This window comes from Capricornis sumatraensis, chromosome 6 (genome assembly GCF_032405125.1).
Source record: "Capricornis sumatraensis isolate serow.1 chromosome 6, serow.2, whole genome shotgun sequence".
NCBI lineage: Eukaryota > Metazoa > Chordata > Mammalia > Artiodactyla > Bovidae > Capricornis > Capricornis sumatraensis.
This window is the reverse complement of record NC_091074.1, coordinates 82,978,587-82,991,747: the sequence shown is the minus strand read 5'-3', so window position 1 is coordinate 82,991,747 and position 13,161 is coordinate 82,978,587. Positions and strand designations below refer to the sequence as shown.

At 49.8% G+C, this 13,161-nt stretch overlaps 1 protein-coding gene across 2 annotated transcripts in view; it reads right to left on the bottom strand.

Annotated features, from left to right (window-relative positions):
- DPYSL2 (dihydropyrimidinase like 2) overlaps positions 1 to 13,161 on the bottom strand; it is a 116,405-nt gene that overhangs the window by 75,170 nt on the left and 28,074 nt on the right. Inside the window, exon 1 of one of the 2 annotated variants that reach the window (XM_068974737.1) lies at positions 945 to 1,207. The exons of the other annotated variant lie outside the window; for it this stretch is intronic. Coding sequence (XP_068830838.1) covers positions 945 to 983 — 39 coding nt within the window. The 5' untranslated portion in view covers positions 984 to 1,207. Of the gene's footprint in view, positions 1 to 944; positions 1,208 to 13,161 lie in introns of those variants that run through there. 2 annotated transcript variants of the gene reach the window in all.

Sequence of the window (13,161 nt, the reverse complement as noted above, 5' to 3'; positions counted from 1 at the left end):
GAACTGCGCCCGCATCTCCGGCTGCTGCGATCATTGTCTGGCCGAGGCCGGGCCGGGCCATCTGCTCGGCGCGTCGCGCAGCGCCATTACCTCCCCAAGCCCGGCTCCGTGCTGTCCCCAACGCCCACCCTCCTAGCCCGCTTTGTATAAGCCAACACGGACGCCTCCCTGGCTGCAGAAAGACACAAGAAAACGAGCCCAGAGCCCCGCCAGGATCCCAGCCCCAAACCCTGGGGCAAGAAAGCCAATAGGGCCATCAAAAACCGGTCCTGGTCAACAAAAAGCCCACGCCTGTCCGTCCTTACCAACACCCCCGCCCCACCTCCTCCTCTGCTCATCACCACGTCCCTGTTTTTCCTTCCCGTTTCCCCATGATCCCTGTACACCCAGCCCCTTTCAGCATCTCTCCGCTGTCATTACGCCTCCGGGCTGAAACCGCTCCTTTTTCTGAAGAACCGGAGGAAGGCTCCAGAAAGCCCCTTATGGTGGGGGCGGGAAATGGGGGAGAATCCATTTCCCCGTCTCCCCCATCAGGCTCCAGGAGTCCAGCCCCGCAGCACGCAGCCGGGAGAACAATATCCGAGCTTCAACCATGCATATTCAATCTGGGATCCATTTGCTTACACCCCGCAGGCCGGCACCGCAGCATCTCGCTCTGACAATAAAAGGATACAGCGGATCTGGCGCGCTACCTAAAACGACCTTAATGCACTCACGCTCCTATTTTAATGCCTTAAAACTATGCGGCTTACAATTCCATAGGATTGTGTCTCCCATCACGATCGCCTTCTTCAGTAACAAGGGGGTAAGAGAGAGAGAGAAAAAAAAAAAGTTGGGTTCCTCTTCCTCCCCCTGCTTAAAAAAAATACATATATTCTTTAGACCATCTGTGCTACAAAAAAAGGTTGCTGGCCGATCGCATATCGCCCAAGTACCCAACTCACCGTGATGCGTGGAATATTTTTCTTCCCCTGATAAGACATCTCTCTCCTGGGAAAAAAAATTAATTTCAAAAGAGCAGCTTTAAAACAAAAATTGCCAGGAAAGACACTTGGTTAATTTTTTGCAGGATTGAAAAATGTGCAGTCGAATAGCTGGTCTTGCTGATAGCAAATATCAGGAACGTAAGAGATAAATGCAATCCTCTGTCTCTTTTTCTTCCTCTCCTACAGCACTGCCCCAGCTAGGGCGGAAAAAAAGAAAGAGAGAGAGAGAGAACAGGAGGGAAGGGGGTGGAAATAAACTACAGCAATAAAAGCCTCGGTTCAAGTCTGCCACCGCGGCGCATGCGCCGCCAGCCACTCCCTTTCCTCTCGGGCCAAAGCCATCCGCTTCGAGAGAGACGAGTCCTGATTGGTCACAATCGTGGGATATGCAAATGAGTGCAGGCGGGGAGGGGAGCGGCGCGAGTGCGCGAATTGCTGCAGTGCAGCCGAGGGCGGCGGTCGGTGCGTGCGCCCGATCGGGGAGCGCGCCTTTCGCGCCTTTTCTTTGGACCAGGGCATCGGCCACCGGGGCTGGCAGAGGCCCCAAATGCAGCATCAGCTATGCAGGGATAGCGGAGGGGTGATCATTACGGACAAGGGGAGTCCAGCCCCTAGACGGTGGGCTTAGATGGGGCCCCGGCGGCATGCACCCGCTCGCGCGCGCCCCGGTGGATGCCCGCCCGCGCGCCAATCCGCGGAGGCCGCCGCTGCAGCCCCGCGTGGGGTGACTGCGCCGAGCCAATGGCTTTGCTGACGGCGAGCGCGCGACTGCATGGCCGGCCGGCGCCGCGCCGCCCGGGAGGGGCGCCCGAGCCCTCCTCCCGCCGCTCTCGCCTTTCGCGAAGGCTCGCTCGGCCTCCGCCCAGGAGTCGACGGGGGAATTCAGATGGCAGCGAGCGGAGAGAAGGGGAGCAGGGCGGGAAGGCTCTGCGAGGCGCCGCGCCGGCCACGCCCGGCCCTGGAGAGGGGCGGCTGGACGCGGGCCTGTGGGCGGCCGGCGCCCGGCTGGGCTCCCCGGGGGCGGAGAGGCGCGGGCCGGTGGTGAGGCTACGGAGAAGTGGAGCCGGAGGCCAGGCTTCGGGCATCCTTGGCCTGGCAGCTGGAAAAGAAAGGCTGAAGCCCTCACTGCTCTAAGGGAAGGAAAGCAGCCAGGGAAGACGTAGTTCGCTGCTGAGGATGGAAACCCCGCCCTGATACATCCTTTTGTGCCTTGGGGTCGCCAGGAACTTGGGGGCAAGGGAGGAGCATCAACCGCCTGTTGGGGCCAAAAAAGGCTCAGTGTAGGGTCCGGGTCTCTTTAATAGTCACTCTCTCTCACCTACACGACTTAGGGGAATGAAGCAGGAGGCAAGGGGTGGGGGGAGGGCTGGTGAGTACACTTCTATGCTGCCTGCAGTTCTCTTGAGAAACTGTTAGGATTAACAGCGCCCAAGGAGCTCAAAGGATGTGCATTGCTATAGACTGGCCGCCCGGTTCACATAATGAAGCCAAAAACCAGGAGATGAACTGGAGAAGCTGGAGGAATGAAGGAAAGGCGATCTCAAAAAGAAAGGTATCCTGAGTCATGGAGAGAACTACCCAGAATCCGTTTAAAACACGGCGAGTCTTAACTCCCCAGCCAAAGATCCTACCACACAGGGCTTTTAAGACCTCACTTCTTGGGCTAGAAATTGAACAGGTTGGGACCCCTTGGCTCTGTCCAAGTCATTCTCTGATGCTCTTACTTCAGAATCCCTGTAGAAAGAAGAAGCTGAACCACTTGATCATGAGCAGTCTATCAAAGGTTGCCCAGTCAGGTACAATGACTAAAACATCTGGGTTGGCCTTGAACTTCTCTACTAGAGATCAAACAATAGATAGAATCCCCACATAATCTATGCCTGCCAGCAACCATGGAGAGGGGGGAAAAATCTATTTAATTGGCTCACACCTGCTCAGCAAAGATTAGCCAGATAAATGCAAAATAATCCTGAGGCTAGGATGGGCTCACGTTTCAAAGTCTCTCTGCATCTGGCCACTTTGGATGGTTATTTGTCTCCAGAAGGTGTAAGTAAGATGCACCCTGTCACTCCTCTTTCTGTAAATTCTAAGGTCGCAGAAAGAGGCTCTGGGGCACCCAGCAAGCTTCCCAGCTGGTTAATTCATTGCAGTTCCAATTAGCTCTGCATCTTAAAAACTGAAAAAAGGAGCACTTCCCCCTCCAACTCTGCAATGTGCTAAGAGCCAAGTGAGTTGCAGTCAGCAAGTATTGGTGTCAGCCTGAAAGGGTCAAAGTCACAAGTCTGAGAACACAGAATGTACCTTCCTACCCAGAAAACCCACTGTCATTCCAACCAGGAGTGGGTGAGGGGCAGCAGGAGAATGAGTATCCTATTAAATCATAAGGAAAATACTACTTGACAAACAAGTAAATGTGGGTCAAATTAATTTAAAGCAAAATAACCACTAATGACATTGTTTGTTTATATTCTTGTTCTATGTTCCTGCTCCCAAATTGCTTGATCGTAAAGGCTTTAACTATACCTTGTTATTTATGAGTTTGCCCTTGGATATTTTGCTCCCAAGAGCTTTTATATCCATCTTATTTATATCAGTCTTATTTCTGTATCCACTGATACAAGGTTTCTAAACCTAATGTCAGCGGTAACTGACATTACCACTCATAAATATCCAGAGATGTGATGTTTAAATTCATTTGTCTGCTCCGAGTAGAGCCTAAGAGTATTTGGCACATAGAAGGTGCCAAATAGATTTAACTGACCAAGGACAAGAACTGTCAGCAATCTGCATTTCTTACCATACTCACCGCTCAATACAATGCAGAGAAGGAATCGATGTGGGGGAGAATTTTCCACCCACTCTGCATTGATTGACTTGTTAATATACAGTATTTTTACACTGTCTTTGGATGAACACTGAGTGAAAATTGCCTGTAAAGTTACAAATCATTGTCCCTGAACCAAATAGTTGAACCGATTCTCAGGCATGATTTTTCTGAATTTTTTTTTTAACTTAAGCATTATAAGCTGGCCTATTCCACATTCATGATCCCTTCACAGTCCTTGCCTTCCCATTTCCCATAGGCCTCCCCCAGCATCTAGAAAGAGCCAGGAGTGAAGTGGTTGTTTAGTTGTCATGTCCGACTCTGTGACCCCATGGACTGTAGTCCACCAAGCTCCTCTGTCCATGCGATGTCCTAGGCAAGAATACTGGAGTGGGTTGCCATTTCCTACTCCAGGCTATCTTCTCAACCCAGGGATCAAAACTCTGTCTCCTGCATCGGCAGGCAGATTCTATACTGCCTTGCCACCAAGGAAGCCCGAGCAGTGATGGACAGTGGGTTAATGAATGGTTCTCCTGCAGACATCCTGGTGATCTAGAGGAAGGGAGACCCTGCCTCATGATCCGAGAGCAGCAGGAGCGGTATCCTATATCCAGGGATAACCTATATCCAGGTGATACATGTGTGCTCAGTCCCTTCAGTTGTGTCTAACTCTTTGCGACCCCAGGGACTGTAGCCCACCAGGCTCCTCTGTCCATGGGATTTCCCAGGCAAGAATACTGGAGTGGGTTGCTATTTCCTCCTCCAAGGGATCCCCCTGATTCAGGGATCGAACCCACATCTCCTTCATCTCTTGCATTACAGGCAAATTCTTTACCATTGAACCATATCCAAGTGAGCACCAAGTGAAGTTTGAGCTCACAGAGTCTAGGAGCTCTTTCAAGTCTTACTCATCTTTTACCCTAATAAAGAACCTGATGGAGAAAGGGTACAAGAAGGATGGGGTATATGGAGTGATGACATCCAGTGTGTTTGAGATGTTCCGGTCCTACAACCTGCCAGTAACCGGGGGTGGGAGGTGAGTCCCAGTCACTCAAGCACTCCAGCGTGAATGGGCTGCTTTCGGTTCCTCAGCAGCAGTGTCCCCTCCTGGACCAGCCCCACCTCTGCTCTCGGCTTCTTCTTCCCCCTTTGGGGAGCAGGGTAACCATTTCTGCTTCTGTGACCCCCCCCACCCCACGCCTCTGCGGAAGTGAAACCTTCAGGATGTCACCGAGCAGGGAGAGTCCAGATATAAATAGTTGGCAAAGAAGAGAAGATTTCAAGTGCTCACTTTGCTGCAGTACAGACGCCAAGGGCAGTGGCCTCGGATGCGGCCGGCTGCTAAGGTTAAAATGAATGCGGTGGTAAGAGGAAGGACTGGAATTCTGCCTTGCCAAAAACGAAGGGCATTGGCTAGGACACCGAGAGGAGAGTGTTGCCTGCTTCTCTGCACCTGGAATTGGGCCATGATGGGTGTAAACCCACAGGGGCAGTCTGCAGGGGGACAGTTAAGGACCAGCGGGTCCCAGCCTGGCCACTGCATTTCCCAGTGGGAGCATCCTTTACCACCGGGGACAGGGTGGGGGCTGACGAGGATCAGAGGGACTGGTCCTCTGAGCCAGATGCTGACTTTGCTGGAACTGGAAGTTGGGGCTGTGAAGGGTCCTGAGGAAGTCCTTACTGTATGCAGAAGAAGCAAGTTTCATCGTCCAAATCCTGCCAACATCAGGACACAGAGGAAATTATGCACTTCACAGAATCTAGTAGCTTGTCTACGTTGGCTTTCTCTTCTTATCTCCAGTTGGCCCACAATCCTCCCAAATGACCCCCCCGCTTTATCTGCCTGGCACAGCACCCTCTGTGGGACTACAGATTTTCCCTGGGGTCTCTCAGTCAAAGCCAAGACGGCGTCTCTCTCTGACCATTGTGCCTCAAGCTCGCCATCTGGTGGTGAATGAGGAGAGTGATCTGGTCCCCTTGGTCCTTGTCTAGCGTGATGGATGATGATGACTCAGGACTTGAAAAGGGCCTTGGAGATGCTTATTCCAGCATATCTGAGTCTTAATCACCTAAAGTGATTTTGCCTCTGCGTTTGAACCATCCCGGGCTCCAGCTCAGATCATCTGATTAGAAACTCCAGAGATAAAACCCAGGAATGTTTTTAAACTAGTCTACCTCTGGCCTCTAGACCCAGGGATCCCCAGTCTCTGGGATCTAATGCCTGATGATCTGAGGTGGAGCTGATGTCACAATAATAAAAATAAAATGCACTGTAAATGTAATGCACTTGAATCATCCCAAAACCACCCCCACCTCCACTGTCCACAGAAAAATTGTCTTCCACAAAACCAATCCCTGTTGCCAAAAAAGGTTGGAGACAGCTGGTCTAGACCACTCCTACCCTCCTTTTACAGGAAAGGAAGCTTGGAGAATATGAACCGAAATGCAATCCCTCCCCAGGACTGCTCCTCCCCAAAGTACATGGATGGTCCTGCTCTTTCTCCAGCAGGAACATCCTATGAAAGAGTCATTAATATCATCATCATGATGGTTTTATTTGTTTGTTTCCTAGTAAAACACTGTTATGGGTTTACCAGGTGGAACTACTGGTAAAGAACCCACCTGCCAATGCAGGTTACATGTAAGACATGCTGGTTCAGTCCCTGGGTTGGGAAGATCCCCTGGAGAAGGGAATGGCAATCCACTCCAGTATCCTTGCCTGTAGAATTCCATGGACAGAGGAGCCTGGTGGGCTACAAGGCTCCAAATTTATAGTGTCACAAGAGTCAGACACGACTGGAGCAACTTAGCACTGCAGTCAGCATGGAGGAAAATGACATTCACTGAGCACCTACCAGAGTCTAGATATAAGGACTGGGTGCTTTAAATACATCTTATTCAATCCTACCCCAAATCTTACTTGGTAAGTCTCCATATCCTTATTTTCTGGACAGGAGTGTAAAGCTCAAAGAAACCTCTTGTTCAAGGCCTGGGTTCACACGAGAGCAACAGGATTGTTGCAGTTGTTGTTGGATTGTGGGTAACTGGATTTTTGCACACAATCTAGGTCTATGTGGAGACCCCAGTGCTAGTTATCTGAATGATTAAAGTATTTGTTTAAATGGCAACCCACTCCAGTGTTCCTGCCTGGAGAATCCCAGGGATGGGGGAGCCTGGTGGGCTGCCGTCTATGGGGTCGCACAGAGTCGGACACGACTGAAGCGACTTAGCAGCAGCAGCAGCAGCAGCAGGACCTACCATGAAAGAAATGAGCATAGGTGGTCTGCAGTCTCTTTCTTCACCCCTTTCACAGTCTCTGGCTGCCACTCGAGGCACCGAGAACTTCCATCAGTCAATCAGGATCTGTGTGTGTTAGACACTTGCCCTTGTCCCCAAATTAATTCTCCATCTCTTTCTTTCTTCATCACCCAGTGAGATTCAGCTTCTCTCAGCGACCCAGCTTTCCTCTCATTGGAAACATGATAGATCAATACCAGAGTTTAAGTGAACAAAGAATCCACACTGCACTGCCCCTGGGCTGAAAGGGGAAGAGCCTGATTGGCTGCTTCCATAAATAAAATGCTAACAGTCACTTCTCTGCAGACTTTCCTGGGTTCCGCCACCCCACCCCCATGGGCAGCCCCTGGTTTCTGCCTGTTTCCTCCTCTTCTCCCATTCACAGCAGAGCTGGCTCCTCCTGACCCTCCAATACTCTCCGCAGGAGGCAGAGAACGGACTTGTGGGCACAGCGGGAGAAGGAGAGCGTGGGACGAACAGAGAGAGTAGCGCTGACATATATACACTACCATGTGTAAGATAGATGGCTGGTGGGAAGCTGCTGTAGAGCCCAGGGAGCTCAGCTCGGTGCTCTGTGAGGACCTAGAGGGGTGGGATGGGGGTGGGGGCAGGAGGGAAGCTCAAGAAGGAGAGGATATATGTATATACATGTATATACATGTATATTCATTATACTGCAGAGACTAACACAACAGTGTAAAGCAATTATCCTCCAATTAAAAAAAATTTTTTTTAACTCCCTCTGGAGGAAGCTCCTTCCTGCCCACCCTGTCTGAAGTCAGCCCACAGTCCCCACTCTTCCCTGTCTTAGTATCGTCTCCTCAGCACCAGTGACCACAAAGTTGGAAGTATTTTGTGTACTCATGTACTTCCCTCTCACCTGCAAATTCTCTAAGGGGCCTTATTCTCCACCCCACCAAGCACAGACCTCACAATACTCCATAACACACAAGTTGAATGAGCAAACCAATAGTACGCCCTTCCCAGCAACGACCTTGTGCAGGTGTCCTCGGGCCACCCTGTCCTGCTGAGCCAGCCTGCAGCCTGAGTGACAACCTCTCCTATCCTGATGTGAACCCCAGGTTTTTAAAAGGCCAGGTGGAGAGGGACTCCCCTGGTGGCCCAGTGATTAAGACTGCGTGCTTCCAGTGCAGGGGGCACAAGTTTGATCCCTGGTCTGGGAACTAAGATCTCACCCACATGCTTTGGGTTTGTCACAGAAAATAATAATAATAATAATAATAATATAATAATATACTGTATGATGCAGGGAACTCAAACCCAGTGCTCTGTGACAACCTAGAGGGGTGGGATGGGGTGAGAAATAGGAAGGAGGCTCAAGAGGGAGGGGACATATGTACGTACACCTATGGCTGATTCATGTTGATGTATGGCAGAAACCAACACAATATTGTAAAGCAATTAACCTCCAATTAAAAATAAATTTTAAAAAAAGATTAGCTAACAAAAAAGAGGGTAAAAAATAAAGGCAAATATTTTATTAATTTAAAAAAATGATATAATCCTTGCAAAGTGTGTGTTAGTCACTCAGTTGTGTCAGACTCTTTGCAACTCCATGGACTGTAAGCCCGCCAGGCTCCTCTGTCTGTGGAATTCTCCAGGCAAGAATACTGGATGGGATTGCCATTCCCTTCTCCAAATCCTTGCAAAACTTATAAGAAATTCAATTATGCCAGGAGCATTTTAGAATGACTGTTCATTAAGATATAGGTACTATCTTTCCTAATAAAATGCCAGGTGGTGAGAATTCATCTCACTGGGTTAGGTCGTGTGTCTGGGCTCCAGTTATACACTGCAGAGCAGGCAGAGCCCTTTTCCATGGAGATCTTCCCTCCAAAAGCACTCTGCTGCTCAGGTCTACCTGCAGGCCAGCTGTGGGCACTGCAGTCAGCTTCCCTTCCCAAGCCCACTCATGCTCCCCAATACCCAGAAAATAACAGCAGACCCTCACCAACCTGGGCCCTCCCTGAATCAGAAGCTGTGTCAGTTTCGAAAAGGACCGAGAAAAACGGAGAACTCTGTGCCCAGAGAGTGTCAGTTTCAGGAGTTTAAGTCCCTTAAAAGAAACCAGCCATGTTCACAGACTGAGATCTACTTGCTGATTCAAATACACTCCATGCCTCTTGCCTATTTGCTCAAACAGGTTCCCAAGAGACCTCTTTGGGGTGATTTGTTAGCTTTAGTCTGTGAATTCTTGGATGTAGTCCAGTTGGATATTGTAAAGATTTCAAAAAATGCAGAATTTCCCCTTAATCAGATTTCTCTGCCTTCCCCTCTTCCTCCCTCCTCTCCTCGACCCACCCACTTTGTTTTCAGGTGGGCCAGAGGTTGGGCTTCCCAGGTGGCACAGTGATAAAGAATCCACCTGCCAGTGCAGAAGATGTGAGTTTGATCCCTAGGGTGGGAATATTCCATAGAGGAGGAAATAGCAACCCACTCCAGTATTCTTGCCTGGAGAATTCCATGGACAGAGGAGCCTGGCAGGTTACAGTCCATGGGGTCACGAAGAGTCGGACACGACTGATCAGCTGAGCACTCACATATGGGCCAGAGGTTATTATTCAGCAGGGACCAGCCCAAGAAGATCACAAACTCCACACACACAGCCCCTCCTTATGCTACAATGTGCTGTGCGTGGCGAGGCCATCGGGTGAGGCACGTGCACTTGATCAGCTCCAGAAAAGTGTGCCCCTCTGCTCCAAGCCTGGGCTGGGGGCTCTGTGTCCCCAGAGACTTATGGGTCCCCAGAGACCCATCCAAAGACTTATGAGCACAGCTGGCCTCCCTCCAGAAACAGAGTAGGCCCTCATGAGATAGAAGCAGAGAAGAGAGTCAGCAAAGGAGGAACAGCCGACAGGTGCCGTGCTGCGAGCAGACGCCCTAAGGAGGACGTGGGCCTTTAGACCAGATGCTATAATCACGGGCAAGGCTGACTTCATGTGGGCGCTGCAGTCCCACTGGGGGAGGAACTGGAGAGCTTGCTCTGGTGTCTACCCAGCTCAGTGGTTCCCCTCTGTTCCTCCAGAATTGAAAAATGGAGTGAGATTGGTAAAATGGCCACTTCAGAGTGAGTGAGCTGAGAGAGGAAGAAGGTAATCCTGGAGGGCTGAGAGAAGGTGGTGTCTTTCCTCTCTCCTCCTGTCTCCTCTCCATCTCAGGCCATGGTGTTCATCTGAGTTGTCACCATCTCTCACAGGCCTAATTCACTGGGACCCTGCTTCTGAGTCTGATTCAGTCCTGATGTCAGAGTACTTTTACAAAAGTGCAAAGTTGGCCGTGTCATTTACACTTCTGCTTATCATGTTGGAATTGCTCACAGTCCCTGTGGGATAAGACCCATAACCCTTAGCATCACATCTACAGCCTGTGACTAGCCCAGCCTCTGCTTCTGCCCTTGCCTTCCTCGGCCCTCTCTGCGGTCCTAGTGCTCACCCCATGCTCCACACTAAACCCTTCACTTCCCTTGCATATAGCCTCAGTGTCTGTACTCACATCTGTGTCTCTCCAAATACACCCATCCCCTAGCTCACCCCTCACACCATCACCCATTCTGGGCATGCATTCCTGAGTAGAACTGACCACTCCACTGTGCTCCAGTACAGACGTCTCACAAAGCACCTGAAACAGTTTCCTCTACCTATTTCTTTATCCATTGTCTTCTTCGCCTAGACAATAAGCTTCTTGAGGACAGAGATGACGCTGTTTTTTCAGCACCCATCATAGTTTCTTGTAGACAATAAACACACAGCAAGTTCTGAAAGAACGGATGGGTGGGTAGATGGGTGGATTGTGGATGGATGAGTGGACACAGGAATGGATGAAAGGATAGATAGATGGATTGGTGAGTGGATGGATTGATTGACAGGAGGGTAAATGATGGATACATGAATGACTAAATAAGCTCCTTGAACAAACGTCCCAGTAATGACATACAGTTACGCTGGAACTTGAGTCTAAAATGATCTTCTACTACACACAGTTTACAACCAGGCTCTGTCTTAGGTCCCATCTATTTAGTGAAAGCTGCCAGGAGGACCAGTGGGCACTCAAGACAACCATTTTCTCCCAGTAAAGGAGGCTGTGGAACTGTCACTAAGGCTTGGGCAACTTAACCTGTTACCAGTACCACCCTGTATTCATAGATGGATTATGTCCTCTTTGGGAGAGACACTCTCCACATTGCAGAAACCTCTAGAATCAGTGGATGTATCTCCAGACACTTCACCTTCATGGGAATGGGATAGGAGAGCTTGAACAAAGAACACCTTGATAGCACTGGCATCCTCCAGTGTGACAAAAATCCTTCTAGGTTGGTATGTGGGAAGTTTAGATAGGCAAAGGCAGGGCAATCAAGGTCACCTTGTAAAATGTCCTTTCAATCCAGCATTGGGACATAAATTCCTTATCCTGCCCACTCCCATTCGCTATCTTTCCTCTCGTTATGCCATATCAAGTCATTTGGCCATTTTGCCTACAGAATACCAGAAGTGTTCACGATTTGGTGGGTGATCAAGGTTATGATCGGAACAGCAGGAGTCTGAATTCTAAACTCATGACCCCTGGAAAGCCACTGGTTTGAGCCCCTCCCTTTCAGCCTCCTCTGGGGTCAAGGCCAGAGCTGAGAGACATAGTGCAAGCCTCATGCAGATCATGACTCTCCTGAGTCATCATTTGCTGGGGAGACCAAATCTGGGCATTCACACAATGATCTCCGTATCAGAGTGATGGAGAAGAGCAGTGAGAAAGAGTTCAACAAAGTCACTGTCATTTCTCCTACAAAGATGCAGCGAAATGCTGTCAGGCTGCCAAGTCATAATAAAAATCACAGCATGCAGCGGGCTTCCCTGGTGATCCAGTGCTTAAAAATCTGCCTTGCAATACAGGAGACACAGGTTTGATCCCACACACCTCACAGCAACAAAGCCCTGCAGGCCGAAACTTCTGAGCCCAAGCACCACAACTAGAGAGTCCATGTACCACAAGGAAAGATCTCACATTCCACAACTAAGATGCAACACAGCCAAATAAATAAAATAAATAAATAATATTTTTTAAAAAACAAACAAAAGAAAACATAGCATGCATCAATATCTATATCTCATTGGCCAAAATGCAGCTGGCTTACTTTCACTTTTCGCTTTCATCCATTGGAGAAGGAGATGGCAACCCACTCCAGTATTCTTGCCTGGAGAATCCCGGGGACAGGGGAGCCTGGTGGGCTGCCGTCTATGGGGTCTCACAGAGTAGGACACGACTGAAACAACTTAGCAGCAGCAGCAGCAGGCTAATATTCCTGCACTGGCATGGCAAATCACTCCAGTATTCTTGCCTGGAGAATCCCAAGGACAGGGGAGCCTGAAGGGCTATATTCCATAGTATCGCGAAGAGTTGGACACAACTGAAGTGACACATGCAGGCTAATACTCAGCAGCAATTCCTACTGCAACAACCCAGGAAGTGTCCCCTACTTGCTTGTGAAGGTTGATTTGGTTCTCAGGATGATAGCGAGAAGCAGGACAGCTGGCCGTGATCCAGCCTGTCTTCTGCATCGCCATGAACAATAGAGAAGCGACTCAGCCTCTCTGTGCTTTCACAGCTTTTACAACTCAGACAGCAACACCTGACCAAATGCTTGATTCTCCCTTCCCCAACCATGGCAGGTCCTTCTGATACCTTCCTCCAGGTCTGTCTAAATTACAACCTTGAGTTGCTCTCCTGTGACAACCGTGCCTGCTCGTAGCAGTCTGAGCCCAACCAGCTAATACATGGCTGAGAAAGACAGTGCCCTTTGGAATATGACAGGCTATGGCTTTCATCAAAGCATGAAGAAGACAGTGGCCCCAGATGACTTCAGGCTGCACTCCACGTGGGTGGATTACTGGTGGGAGGACCTCTTGAAAAATGGCAGCCCTCCCCTGGAATAGCTGCCTGTATCTACCAACCGGTGCTCCTCAGTATCCTACTCTCAGATCCTATCCCAGGGTTAGGCTTAACTGATGAACCACTGGCCTTTGCACCCTACAGTGTGTTGGT